The sequence below is a fragment of the Tupaia chinensis genome, unplaced genomic scaffold, assembly GCF_000334495.1.
Source record: "Tupaia chinensis unplaced genomic scaffold, TupChi_1.0 Scaffold144378_1, whole genome shotgun sequence".
Classification (NCBI taxonomy): domain Eukaryota; kingdom Metazoa; phylum Chordata; class Mammalia; order Scandentia; family Tupaiidae; genus Tupaia; species Tupaia belangeri.
In genome coordinates, this window is record NW_006204238.1 from 3981495 (window position 1) to 3996973 (window position 15479).

The 15479-nt window shown below is 39.4% G+C and overlaps 1 protein-coding gene across 1 annotated transcript in view; it reads right to left on the reverse strand.

The window, feature by feature from the left end:
- Positions 1–15479, reverse strand: part of C7 (complement C7) — a 58828-nt gene that overhangs the window by 17758 nt on the left and 25591 nt on the right. Inside the window, exons 8-12 of the mRNA XM_006166975.3 lie at positions 14093–14336; positions 13520–13630; positions 9904–10070; positions 6638–6866; positions 3331–3502 (exon numbers count right to left, since the gene is read on the reverse strand). Coding sequence (XP_006167037.1) covers positions 3331–3502; positions 6638–6866; positions 9904–10070; positions 13520–13630; positions 14093–14336 — 923 coding nt within the window. The remainder of the gene's footprint in view (positions 1–3330; positions 3503–6637; positions 6867–9903; positions 10071–13519; positions 13631–14092; positions 14337–15479) is intronic.

Consider the following 15479-nt stretch of genomic DNA (forward strand, 5'->3'; position numbering starts at 1 on the left):
CACTGATAACTGGGCCTCCAGCATACAAAACTTGCATGGCAGCAAGACCCCTTTCAAGTCTCCTGTCTCTGTATCAGTCTTTCTCTCTCTCTACCTCTGTCTCTGTCCTCTCTCTCTCTCTCTCTCTGTTTTTTTTTTTTTTAATTTTTGCTTTTTCGAATTTTTTAAGGTGAGGCATTTTACAGGGACTTTTGGCTCCTCCTAGGTCATTATCTTGTTAATAATCCCCTCTCCTCCTCCCAGAACAGCCCTTCTTCAAGAGACAGATAGCTCCATGGCTCCTGCAATCTAGCCATTTCACGCAGCGCGCTTGCGTGCTACGCGGTTTTCCAATTTTTGAGTTGTATTATAATTTTTTGAATATTAATTTTGTTTTTTTAAGTTTTTCTCTTCTTTTTCTCTGTGTCTTGTCTGGTGTTTTTGCTGTTGTTTCCCTCTCTCTGTTTTCTTTTCTGCACACTCCTCGACCCTCTGATTGAACTTCCAAGTTTGGGAAGAAACTGATTGACTAGAAATCACCAGATGACTAGAAATCGCTGCAGGAGCACAAGAAATATGGGGAAGCAAGAAAATACCTCTCCCACAAGGGAAAAGGATAGCTGCTCTTCATCCACACAGAGTTCCATGGAAATCATGGAAATGTCTGATAAAGAATTCAGAACGTTCATAATGGCAAAGCTAACAGAGATGGAAGAGAAGAGAGACAAGGAACTGCTGAAGAGGAAGTAGAAAGGAGTTGAAGAGTTCCAGGAGGTGAGGAAATTCATGCAAGATCTAAAAGAGGAATTTCACACTTTACAAAAGAATCAGATGGAACTGTTAGAGATGAAGGCTATAATACTAGAAGTCAAAATCTCCCTTGAAAGTATTAAAAGCAGACTAGATCATACAGAAAATAGAATCTCTAATGTAGAAGAGAAAATGGTTGGCCTAGAAAAATCCACCGCGAAGACTGAGAAAATGGCCCAAAAATTTGAGAATAATATGCGAGAAGTACTAGATACCATCAAACGTCCAAACATCCGGATAATAGGCATCCCAGAAGGTGAAGAGACTCATAAGGGCATTGATAATCTATTCCATGAAATCTTACAAGAAAATTTTCCAAACCTGGAGAGGCACTCAAAGATTCAGTCCCAAGAAATACAGAGGACCCCAAATAGAATCAACCCAAGAAGATCTTCTCCAAGACACATTATAGCCAGATTGACCAAAACCACAGACAAAGACAAGATACTAAGACTGGCAAGAGAAAAAAGGCAAGTTACCTACAAAGGGTATCCCATCAGACTAACGGCAGACCTCTCATCGGAAACAATGAGAGCGAGGAGAGAATGGGAAAATGTATTCAAAGTATTAAGGGAAAAGCAATTTCAACCGAGAATTCTGTACCCAGCAAGGTTATCGTTCATTTGGGAAGAAAAGACACGAACTTTCCCAGATAAACAAAACCTGAAAGAATTTACCAGCACCAGACCGGATCTCCAAGAAGTTCTTAAGGGAGTGCTATGTCAGTAAAATTAAATGCAGACACACAGAAATAAGAGTTCAGAAACTAAGAAAATGGGCAACTTAATTGTAGGGCCAAAAGCTGGAGTTGAGTATTACATCCCAGATTTCAATCTGGAACATCGAACCTCAACAGATACAGAAGAAAGATTAAGTACATGAGACTGAACTGATGAAACAGTATTCTACGACTTGACTAAAATATTGCTGCTTTTCTTCTAAGCTTTGTTGTCTGGTTTTAAGGACTTTTGTCCTGTCTTCAGCTATCAATAGATTCATGTTCCGACTATTTGAACAGAATACTAACCTGTTTCTAGGCTTTAAGTTTCAAAGAAATATCCTTACCAGTTCAAAACTGCTTTTCTTGAAACCATCGGCTGATCTTGCTATTGAAAGTAGTTAGATTACTTATGATATTGTGTGACCAACGAAATGTTGGGGGAAAAGGGATTGAAGACAACTGTAGACAGCAGAGATAGTGTAATAAGAGAGTGGAATAGGGCAGAGGGCTAGACATGGGGTAAAAAAACATATATATGAAAGTAGAAATGGAATATTATGGATGATAACATGCATTATTAAGCCACTATATAGTATATTCTAGATGGGAAACCACATTTAGACTACTCACTGAGGTTTATGCCTAAAGTCAGACATGGGTTCTTGTGTATGTAAATATCAGCTGTACTTGCTATTGCAAATATTTAGACAAATTAAGTTCATTAGCAAATCAATTAAATGGGGGGTAGGCATAGAAAGAAAACAGGGATAACAGAGACAATGGGAGGAGGGTTGGACCGGGCAGAGGGTTAGGGATAGGGAATCAAGGATGGCAAAAAAAGAGAAAAAACTCAAAATATACAAGACATAAGAAATGGAAAATTGTTTGTTGATAACACATATGTTGATGTACTTGATTGAGCCAACAGACAATGTATTTTGGATGAAAAATTCATTTTGTATACTGTAATGATGTATAGCATATTAATGTTAAAAAATAAAAACAAATAAAAAAAATTTTAAAAAAAGGCATTCAGTGGGGCCAGCAGATGACATGGTGGTGATTTCTCACTTTCTCTCTCTCTGTCTCTCTTTGTCTCCTCCAGTGAGCACACATGCCCTGTATCAAAAATATCTCTTAAAAAAACAAAGCACTTATATCAAAAAAAGAAAAGTAAGGACAATGTAAAACAGCGGGAGTGTGGTATAAAGAATTCTGACCCAAGGGTATGATTCATCAAGTACATGTTTTGAGATCATTTTTGCAAGGTCCTGGCAAATAGAAGTTGGTGCCAGCCTGCCAGATTAATCAGTTAAGATATTACCCAACACAAGCATGAGGCTTTACACTTAATTCCAAATAATAATAATAATAGAAAGTGGTAGATCTGAAAAGTAGAACATTTCTTGAGCATTTACTATGTGCAAGGCCCTGTATTAAGCAACATGTTTAACCTCGTTCAATGCTGACACCACCCTATCATTGTTTTCCTGCCACAATTATTCTCATGTGAGAGATGTGGCAGGTACTTGCCCAAGAACTCACAAAAAGGAGGTTACAGCTCTGCGTGATGCCAGTGCTGCTGTTCACACCCACTCATCCGGATAGCGCCATTACCCAGTCTCCTCTAATGCTCAAGTTAGGAAAGCCTGGAGCATGCAAGCGCAAGTTAACCACAGCTGCCTTCCTCCTCCAGCTGACCCAAGTGCTAACGGGAAAAGCAGTTACTGATTAAAAATGCCATTCAACTTCTAGATCTTTCAATAGTAGCAATCATGTATCCACACTGCGTTCTAGGCCAGAAGCCTGCTCTCCATTACCGTAAATGCTCCAGTTCCTCATCTTCGCATTGCTTGCTCTCTGTTGTTTCTCCAATACAAGACTTCCCACCCCTACTGGGAGATGGGTTATTGCATTTTCGGCTCCTTCTTTTCTTCCCTTGAATACAGGGACCCCAGGAGGACCAGCAACTCCAACCTCCATCAACTACTCCTGTAAGAGAGAGGTTGTTCATTGAGTTTGTGGAGAGGAGGGCTTCAGAGTCTAGTGCTATGGTTCCTGCTAATGAATTTACTATGAGAAGGGATGATACTGGGGATTGACCTTCACTCAGTTCACTGGGGTTTTCTGCAATGGGCAGATTACTTTACACACCGTCCATATGGAGGCTGTGCTCCCAAACTTCTTGCAGATAATATCTTCAGTTTGTTGGTTATCTTATGACTGTTTCAAAGCACTTTCATGTATTTTGTTTCATTTATTTAATTCTCTCAGCAATGAATTGGAGTGGGCAGAAGGTCTTATAACATTCCCAATGAATAAACATGGACTCTAAAACAAAACTTTTCAGTGCCATGAACCAAGAGACACATCCAGACCACAAACTGGTCTTCCTGCTGAGTCCAGACTCTTTTCATTACTCGCCAGTATCTCATTATGGTAAATGAGTTCCTGTACTTAAAGCATTGACTTGGTCTGCAGAGAACATGACCTACTGAATACTCCTAGGCTGCTGATGCCAGGGCCAGCACTGTGCAAGATGAGGAATGTATGGGAGAAATGCTTTTAAATCACCAGTTTGACCACCTTTCACATCCTTCTATCTACGGGTGTCTCCTCAACCCATTCTAGCTACTTTCTACCTCAAAGCCTATTTAAGATCCACAGTTCTTTTATTGTTTTCTCTTGTTATGTTTCTTGAGGAAGGCAAAAGTGAACTTGCACCACATTTTAAGAGCCTTGCTTTCCTAGTTAGAATGCAATCTCAGAAGCCATTCCCCAACATCATTATTTTCTGACAGGAGATGGGTGTGTTTGCTGCTTCTTAGCTACTTCTACTCTGAGGGACCCACATCCCACTTTTTCTCTACTCCACACCCATATATACACCAAAGCTAAACCAATCCGTATTTTTTTCCTAAGACCTTTTTTATGTTGTCATAACTAGAATTTTATTTAATAAAGGGGTCCCCTGGACCAAGCAGTGTTGCAGTGGTAATGCAACTGGACCCATGTGAGGAACAGACCCATGTGAGAAAGGTGCCAGAACCCAGGTCCTGGTTCATGTCCAGGTCCTCCCTATACATGCCAGTATGCAGGTGCCTATGATCTGGATTAGCTGGGACTGGGGATGGCTTGTGGACTGTAGCATAAGGACACTGTTGTGAGGGGTTACCTGTCTCTCCCTCTCTTTTTTTCTTCTCTCTGATGGAAAAAAGAAATAAAATAAAATAAAATAAAATAAAAAAGGAAAGAAGAAAGAAGAGGACCAGCGAGTGATTGGAGTGGCTGGATCTTACATGGTCAACCATACAGTTCAAGTCCTGGACCCAGTAGCTTGACAAACAAACCAAGTGTATATGCCTATGTCCCCAAAATCCTCAAAGGAGGGAGAAATGAAGAAGAAGGGATTACAGTATAACCCTGATCCATTGGGCAAGAGGGGAGCTACTTTCTCACTTTCCCTCTTTCTCTTTTGAGTGAGTACATGTGGCCTTTAAAAAGAAAAGAAAAGAAGAAAAATAAAAAATAATTTCAAGTATACCGATATGGGTATAATTATAGCTTAACCTGCTCTGCCACTCTGTTAAACCAGTTTTTACCAGCAAGGGGGTGCTTGCATTGTAATAGATAACTGTAAGTGTAAACCACAACAGGATGGTTTAATGGAACAGGCCATATTATGGTTCGAATAATAGTTCCCCCCCCCAAGGTTTCATGTCTTAGAATTTAGATACTTCCCAAAATCCATGTTTGGGGACTTGATTGTATTGCTAAGTGAAAACTTAATTCTTTCATGGTGCCCCAGGTGGGGCCTTTGGGTGGGATAATGTCGTTAGGGTGGGACCCCATGTTTGTAAATGAACAAAGGAAGTGAAACAGAGAGAAAGCCACAACCATATAGACCACTCTCTGCTCTGCTGTAAGTTTTGCCTTAGGCCATTTTGCGATGCCTTTGGACTTCCTAGCCACCAGAACTTTGAGTCAAGATAAACCCCTATTTTCTTAAATTCACCCAGTCTCAGGTATTTCTGTTAGCAACGTGATAATGGACTCAAGAAAGGCCATTTGGGAAGACATTTGGGAGCAATTATGTCTTATAAGCAACCGTAGTTTAGTCATGTATTTAATCATTTATCAAACATTTATTTAGAAACTTCTATGTATCAAAAATAGAAATCAAATAGCCCTGACCTTAAAAAATAAGTTTTCTAGAATAAAGAGACATATAAATATGAAAGTGAATACATATAAATTGTAGTCATACTTTGACTACTCAAAGGTCAACTTTACAGAGCCCTGTACTAAGTGTTTAAAGCACCAAACACACAACAGATGTGAATGATTGACTGATGATATATGATATAAAAGAGAAATCAATGTGCTTCAAAAAGCTTGATGTTAGATTGGGTAGGCATAATGGTTACATCGCTGGAGTCTCAGTCAACCGTGGTTTGAATCCTGGGCCCAGTGGCTTAAAACTCACACCAGGGGCCTGTGTTCATGCATACTCAAAATTCCGAGAGGAGAATGGAGGAGAAAAGATGGTGGCATGGCCATCCCCAGGAGGCGTGATTTCTTGCTTTCTGCCTCTCTACCTTTCTTTGTCTCTCTGGCAAGCACACATGCCTTTGGCAAAAATCTCTCTAAAAAAGAAAGAAAGAAAAAGGAAAGAAAAAAGAAAGAAAGAAGAAAGAAAGAAAGAAAGAAAGAAAGAAAGAAAGAAAGAAAGAGAAAGAGAGAGAGAAAGAAAGAGAAAGAGAGAGAGAAAGAAAGAGAAAGAAAGAAGAAAGAAAGGGCATGCACAACAAACCCAAGTTTCATAGACCTATGTTAGGACAAAACCTTATTGAGAGACTTATGGAAGGATGAAAGGCATTTCAATCAGAATTCCATTCTAATAGAGAATGGGAGACAAAGAGCGCAGTGTCTGTTAATTCAAACAGGTAAATAGACACAAGGGATCTTAACTACAGTAGCTATAATCTAGAGGTAGAAAAGGAAAGTCACTAAATTCAAATGAGACTTCATCTCTCTATACACAAAGAGGCATAGCTGAGAGAACAGAAAGGACAATTCCCTTTTCAAAGTGCCCACCATGACTTAGAGAAACATCAGCACACTGACCTGCTTGACTCCCCACGAGGACACCTTGCTCACAAGCCACACCAAAAGTGTATGGCTTGCAATGGCACTGACACTGGGTCCCTGCAACAGTGGCCACTCCACCATTTTGACAAGGACGGCAATGGCAGGGGTCAAATTCAGCCAGATACTCTTCAAGAGCCCGTTTCAGGTATAGTCTTTTCACAGAAGCACAGGGTACTTCCTTTACCAGCTCGTATAAAGGTGTCAGCTACACAGAGAAAAAATCCTGATAAATAATCAGGGCTTTAAGCAAGAATATTTCTTTTTGCATATAGGCACAATTCCCATTAAAGCAAAATCAAAATCCATTCTTGTGTTCATTATAATTGGTTCTTCTTCAAATAAAAAAAAAGGAAAGCAATTCACCTTCTTTGCAACAAAATTAAGACAAATGTAGAGAAAATGAAGATTAGATAGGGTAGTAATTTTTTCATATATTTTGTGGGAATGCATAAAATTTGAAAAAGAAGGCTTTCATTTTCTAGTTGACAGAAGATTATTGTGAAAATAATATATTACCACCCCTTAGAGGACAGAACAAGAGGACATGCACTTGAATTACAGCGAAGAAGCAAGTGCAATTACACTTAGAATTTCCTGACTCTGGGAGATTTAACATGTCTCTTTAGTGAAGACCGTGGACATTTTTCCTCCTGGAAAATTAGAAACAAAGAGACCAGCAGTTAGCGTAACAGCTCTGTCGCTGGACTCCCATGTAGTCAACCACAGTTCGAGTCCCGGACCAGTAGGCTTAAACTCACACCGGGTGCGTGTGCGTGCATGCCCAAGATCCTGAGAGGAGAATGGAGGAGAAGGGATTGCAGCATGGCCATCCCCCCTGGGGGGGTGATTTCTCGGTTTCTATCTCTCTGTCTCTCTCTGTCTGGCGAGCACATGTGCCCTATAATGAAAACCTCTCCAAAAAAAAAAAAAAATAGAAACAGGTAGACATTATTACTAAGTGTGGAATATTTTAGGAAAAAAGCAACTGTAAAATCACAGATATGGTGACTACCCTTTAACAATCTGCTGTCCTAGAAATTAAAAGTGCTGCTTTATAGCATTTCTGTATTTCAGGCCATCATCATGAGGTCGCTAATCAGGAAACCAAGATGAGAATGTACGACTGGTTCCTGAGAACCCAAGCTTTTCTGAACAAGGTGGCTTTACAGGGTCTTATCTCTGTGTGGTCTCTTTTCTTTTCCTGCCCAACTAGTAAGCTAGCACAATTGTGATCATTTGTAGTCCCCTATGAAAAAGTGTATAATTGATACTGGAGAAGAATGACCATTTTCCTAATTAAAACTTTAGGGCTTTTAAAGATTTGTATGGGTCACTGACTATAAATCGGCGAGATTGAATACTAAGAGATGGCATTTTAAAAAAAATAAGACTTTCTAGGAAAAATTCACTCTTATTCAAAGGTGAGTGGGTGCAATATAGTGTTAGAAGGGTACCTGAGGAGCTACTGTAATATTTTGAGCTTATCAAATGTGTCCAGTCTCTTAGTTTTTGAAAACCAGGCTTTGCATTGGACATTATTTGACTCTCATGGCAGAAAAACGGTGCTTTTGTAATACTAGTTTTGAAATGTGAGTTTATTCCACTGAGATTGACATATTAGGGAACAATTTGCATATATCGGTTTTATGAGCAATTCCACTCATATGACACACAGGGTAAACACAGAAAACTGCACGTAGCTGCACCAAGTCACACAGACATACAGAGCTGTCACACACACACACACACACACACGCACACACACACACACACACACACCACTCAAACATCTTCATCAATTCACCTGTCTTATAAACTGCACCCATCCAACAGTCTGCCCAATTTCTTTTTTCTCTTACTTTTATCTACATTTACTTCAAGCTAAATTTATTCCCGTGCCACAAGTTTTTGTCTCTTCATTTTCTTCTGGGATCTTTTTCTTCTGTGCAGCCTTTACTTCTGGTTTAGGGAAAAAATTGTTCCTTTGCAGAAAAGATTATCTTGATGTGACAGGGAAGCTCATGGATGGATTAATCTGCCCATGAGCTCGGTAAGTACAAGGGCGCATCTTGGGTGTCTTGTTCACCTGTGTCTACTCAATGATCAGAGAGTCTACATCTAACCCTTTAAGTTCAGCATTACTATCTGTATTTTTAAGCATTTGTAGCAAAAATTCAGCACTCTTTTTTGGGCCACCGGCATTGTGTCTTGCCCCAGTGTTTGGCCTGGGCACGTCAACCAACTCTGTCATTGTAATGACAGAATGTCACACGCTGCTTCTGTAAAGTAACATCTTTCAGATACTTGGTGGTTTTTCAGATTATGCATACCCTTGATGGCCTGGACAGTTTCACTGGTGTTTTTAAAAGTGAACACAAAGATTTAAACCTTGATTGCATTACTTTTGGGGAGTTCTTTGGGTCAAGTGAACAGCAAACCATTTTTAAAGATCACCTCAGGTCACTTATGGGAAGCAGTCTGCCCAGTTTCTGATTGCCTTCTTGTCACCACTTCGTGACAGCACACAAGCTGTAAGCTTCTCACTATCCAGTGACCTTTGAGCCTTTTGTTAGGCAATGTGCCACATTCATTGTGCAGTTCTTAATAATCTAAAACCCATGCTACTGTTTGTATCAGTGCCTATCATTTTTTGTAATCAGTGATATTTTGAGGTATTGTGCCTACTACCCCATTTTCCCTATAATCTCTGTGGTCTTTATTGTGCAATGTTGCATAACTCAGTGATTTTTAAAAACACATATGCTGCATTATGAAAGAATTGATGTATCAATAAAATATTCTAAAATTCTGCCAGCCCACTCCCTGGTATCTTAATTTCCATGAGTCCAGGAACCCATGAGCTATGGCCATGGGAAGAAAGGTGATATGGCAAATATATTACTAGACAAGCCTAGATTCCTTCCTCTTGCAAAAATCTATAACTCCTCTGAGTTAAGAACCAAGAAAAACATAATCAAATTTAGGTCAAAAGTTAAAAATGTTAATTTTGTCATTAGTTTCTCTTGAGGTTTACAAGACACTTAACCTTTCCAACTGAAATATGAACATACCCTTTCTGTTTCTTATTATCATGTATGCCATCGTTTTACTATATAAGACATAATTGGGATACAGAAAATGCTAATTACAGCTGTCTCTGTTTAACTACCATGACTTAATCTCATTTTCTAATGCAAACAAACATGACTGCTTTCTACAGTTTTAAATAGAGTACCACATACCTTTTGTTTTATGACTTCAGGATTATCAGTCACAGAGCGTGCCCAGGTAGAATATCGCTCCTTGTTTCCAGCAGGATTGTCCAGCTCTAGATAAGCAAGGCCAGATGCGAAGTTTATACTTCCTCCTCTGACAAATGAATTTCCTTGCAACACATTGCCCTGGGTTCCTACAAATAAAAAATCAAATGAACTAAGTCAGGATACACAGCAAAATGAAAAAGAAAACAAAGTCAATCAGATATTAAGACATAATACGCCATCAAACTACAATAATCTAGAAAAAGCAAAGCTACAGAGACAGTAGAAAGACGAGTGATGGTCCAAGGAAGAGCAAAAAATGAATGGGCAGAGCACAGAGGACCCCATGAAATACTACAATGGGGGATATGTAGCATCATACCTACTTGTCGAAACTCATATAGCGTAGAAGAATGAGCCTACTATAAACTACGGACTTGAGGAGATAATGATGTGCCAATGAAGATTTATCTTCACAGCAAATGTTCCACTCTGGTGAAAAGTGTTGATAGCTGGGGAGACTTTTCATGTGTAGGAAAGGGAGTGTATTATTACTCTCTGTACTTTCACTAAATTGTGCTGTAAACTGAAACTGTTCTAAACAATAAGGCCTATGAATATTTTGGATTTTTTTTTTAATTTGTCAGAGGATAACTATGCTTGCTGGAGAGAGACGGGGGGTGAGGAGAGAAAGCTAGAAAGCACCCATCATGGGGTATAGTCATATTGCAATTCTTTTTTCTCCACTTCACCTTCTTTTTGTGATTTTGGACACAAAAGGCACATGTACCTGTCATGTGTCTCAAGCTGCCAAGTCTGGGACTCAAACCATGCAGTCAGCCATGAAGAATCTAGTCACTTCAACCACCTTGCCATCAGCATCACTCAACATTATAAATGTTATATGTAAATATGAAACAAAATGTCAATATAATAATTATATATAGATATATGGATATCTGTTAGCATGTTCTCTCAACTTTTCTGTATGTTGGAAAATTTTCATGGGAAAACAGTTTATTGCATCCAATATGCTAACAATAAACAAAAAGGCTATTAATTAACTGGAATACATTCCCTAATACATGAAGGTGTCCTGAAATGTTTGAATGCTAACTGAACTCTTTTTTCTATTTATGTGTCTCATGACTTAAAAAATATTTTTATCTGCATCTTAACTGATTTTTACACAAGTCATGATTAGAAATTCATAATCTTGGGAACCAGCAGTTAGCGTAATGGCTATGTCGCTGGACTCTCACGTAGTCGACCGTGGTTCACGTCCGGGACCCAGTGGCTTAAAACTCACACCGGGCGCGTGTGCGTGCATGCCCAAGATCCCAAGAAGAGAATGGAGGAGAAGGGATTGCAGCGTGACCATCCCCCCTGGGGGGTGATTTCTCACTTTCTGTCTCTATGTCTCTCTCTGTCTGTCTGGCGAGCACATGCGCCCTATAGCAAAAACCTCTCAAAAAAAAAAAAAAAAAGAAATTCATAATTTTACAGATTAGATTTTTAGCAATTTCCATTACCTTTTCTGTAACTGTTCAAATTTTGCAATTTCATTAAAGGAAGATAATGTACATTTATAATCAGAAATAATTAAAGCCTAGGACCAGCAGATGGTGTGATGCTATGTCGCTGAACTCCCACGTAGTCGACCGCAGTTCGAGTCCCGGACCTGGTGGCTTAAAACTCACGCCGGGCGCATGTGCGTGCGTGCCCAAGATCCCGAGAGGAGAATGGAGGAGAAGGGATTGCAGTGTGGCCATACCCCCAGGGGGTGATTTCTCGCTTTCTATCTCTGTCTCTCTCTGTCTGGCTGGCAAGTGCACGCGCCCTATAGCAAAAACCTCTCCAAAAAAAAAAAAAGAAAAAGAAAAAAGAAAAAAAAAGAAATAATTAAAGCCTGACATTTTTAATAAATGGCCACATATGTTCTCCTTTTTATTATTATGTCTTCATATGCAAATTGTTACCATATTAATGCAATGAATACAAAGTCCAGTCCCTAAACTATTAAATCACAGTGATTGTAGGTTTCTGAGCCCCAACCAAGAGCTATGAGAGAATATTAACAAGGATAAGCCCAGGGGACCAGCAGATGGTGTAATGGTTACATTGCTGGACTCTCATGTAGGCCTCCACTGTCAGAGTCCCAAATCCAGTGGCTTAAAACACACTGGGCACAGGACCAGTGGGTGGCATAATGGTTACATCGTTGGACTCCACGTTGTCAACAGCGGTTCAAGTCCTGGACTCAGCAGCTTCAAACTCACACCAGGTACACGTGTGTGTGTGCCCAAAATCCCAAGAGGAAAATAGAGGAGAAGGGATTATGACATGGCCATACCCCTGGGGGATGATCTCTCATCTCCTTTTTCTTTGTCTCTGTCTCTCTAGTGAGCACACATGCCCTATAGCAAAAATCTCTCTTAAAAAAAAGTGTTTAAAAAAAAAAACACACGGTGCATTTATGTGTGTGCCCAAATTCCTCAGAGGAGAATGGAGGAGAAGGGATTGTGGTGTGGCCATCACACCTGGGGAGTGATTTCTTGCTTTCTGTCTCTCTGTCTCTCTGGCAAGTGCATGGGCCCTAAAGCAAAACTCTTTCTCTTAAAAAAAATTAATAAATGAGTAAAATAAGGAGGATAAGTCTTGGAATCAACATTTAACAGGCTTCCTCAGGTGATCTTTATGTATATTAAAGTTTGAGAATCACTGTCTTCATGACACACCCTTTTAAAAACTATAGATTTTTTTAAGTAATTATGTATTATTTTAATTTTATTTGTTGTTGTCATGTTTAAATTTGTCGAGAGAGACAGAGAGAAAAACGGAAAGTGAGAAAGCAAGCAGCCAGTTCTGGTACTGGAGTCATGGTCAGCCATGTGAGGGTCTAGCACCTTATCACCAAGCCACCCGCCAGCCCTGAAACCATTGATTCAATAAAGTAATGTACTTCTCTACAACCCATTGAGCTCACCTTTCAAGCTCACTCTACGCCCCCCCATTTCTCTTCTTTCTCATAACCTTACCTACATCATCTTTCATTTAATCATTCCCTGTATTATAATTTTTAGTGGCATTTATATGCATTAGAAAGAAATCCAAAGAGCCTAATATGGTACTTTCACAGTTTAGATCAGCTTACTTTTCCAGATCCTTCTTCAATCACCCAAAGACTAGAACTCTACCTCCCCCACCTTCCCCACCACCATCAGCTTGCACTGAAAACTTCAATTGCACTGAGTATCTATATCCCAGAGTCAAACTGAACCTTTTCTGATATTGTCATTTTTCTAAGCTTCTTTCTCAGCTGTCGTAGGGGAGGAAGGTAACATACACTGAGAGCATCTTTACAGTACAGGGGAGATACGTAGTGAGCTGCTTCTGCCCCAGCACCACCCCGTGCTTGATGTCTCACTGCCATGACACACAAAAGGGAGGTCATGAGCAAAAACAACCAGATAGATGAAGAACACAAAGAGAAACACCTGCTATACCTTCAGAAGCTTTTGGAGAACAGGTATTAAACACAAGACGGAGAAGGCCTAGAAGTTAAGCTTGGCATGTAAAATCACTGCCTCTCATTTACCTGCTGCTGATTTTATAGCATCTTTCAGTTCTTTGCACTCCTTCTGTGATGACGTCACAAAAAAACTAAAACTTGAAGAACTGCATTTCTGCCCCTCTAGGGAATCAAAACCTGGGGGAAAAAAGTTTTGAAGGGATGTGTTTAATTTCTGTGTTCATTACAGACCTCCTTTGAGGTGCAGTCAGTGTGGCAGTGGGGATAAAAAGTTGTTTCCTGCTCCTGTAGCCATCTAATCAAGCATGCCAGCACAGGTACCTTTACAAGTGCTCTAGAAGGATCAGAGGTCAGAAAAGGACATTGTTGTTATTTCTCTTCTATTAGCTCTGGTCAGAGAAGGGAGGAATGGAAATGACTTCTACATGGAGCAGTGGAGGGAGTGGAGCCAGAACACCCCTAAAGAGTGATACCTTCTGCCCATTCACAGTCAGCTTCTTAGGCATAAAACAAATAGATAAAACTAGGAGTATGATGACTTCTAGCCCACCTACTATATACTCCAAAAGCTGGTTCTTAAAATATTCCTCACATTAAAATCCCTGAAATTTTTTAGATAAAAATGTTTAAATACTGTACCACTTTGTTTGATTTTTTCTGAGTCCATATAAAATAAAACTCTGTATTCTCCTCCTAAGGACCCCGACTGCAGATAGTGTGTTCCATACTGGTCAATTAATCTTCGGTAGGCACTGTAGTCATACAAAGAGGGAAGGTAGGAGAGTTCCTTCCAGAATGGCTCAGCAAGTTGTAAAAATTCCGGATTGTTATTAATGAATTGAGCCACTTCCACAGTGTTCTGAATCACCATCATTTGATAACTCTACACAAAGAAGAAAGAGTAACTTTAGGTGACAGATAACAAAAGCAATGGAAATAAGTCCCTGCTCACTGTCTCCATTAATTACAACCTCCAATAAAGCCAGACAGTATGAATTTTTATTTTTAACACATTATGAAGACAGTTCAGGGCCCACTTTCTTGGAGAAATCTAAGGAATTTTTGAAGCTCTGAGTAGGAATAATATATTAATGATATTAGGATAATTTCTTTTATATATGTCTTCAAAGTCCCAAAGACCAAGTTGCCCTGCCCTCAACTAGAATGTAAGAACCAACTGGGGGCCAACAGGTGGCATGGTGGTTAAGGCAGTTGAATCCCACATGTCCAATTAAAGTGGTTCAAGTCCAAGACCCAGTGGCTTGAGAAACACACTGGGTACATGTGCAAGCATGCACAAAAATTCTGAGAGGAGAATGGGAGGTTGGAGATGATTTTTCACTCTCTCTCTTTCTCTCTCTTGCTCTCTCCAGCAAGTGCATACATTCTACAGCAAAACTTAAAAGAGAGAGAGAGAGAGAGAGAGAGAAAGAAAGAAAAAGAGAATTGACTTCATCAACAGCTAAGTAATTCCACAAATAAGTATATAAAATAATGTGTCCCTAGAGTCCTCATCTAGACTATGATACATAGGTAGGGTGAGTATACAATTCATTTCCCATTCTGGGATAGTTGCAGATTATGACACTTTAAAATGAGATCTTTAAATGTTCCCTATGCAATTAATGACATTCAAGGCAGAACTACCTTATACCAAATTCCCATTATGTGAGCAATATAAAACGGTGATGGTAAGTATTTTTACAGTTCATATTCCCACAGTTAGCTTCTTAGTCATAAAACTAATGAAATCAATATTCCTTATATTGCCCTTGTGTGATTTATTAATCAAGTTACTGACTTTAAGAATGAGACGAAATACATAGATTGTGAATAGTGCTCAGCCTGAGTGATTCTTCAGCAGTGTTTATCAATTAGTACAATTCATCTCACCCAGTCAGATTTCCCAAGATGAAAGTTTTGGTATCTCAAAACAATGAAGTATTTAAAAACAAGTCTTTTAACTTCCTCAAGATGAAAATTTGGTATCTCAAAAGTAAAATAATAAAGTGTTTTCAAAATATTT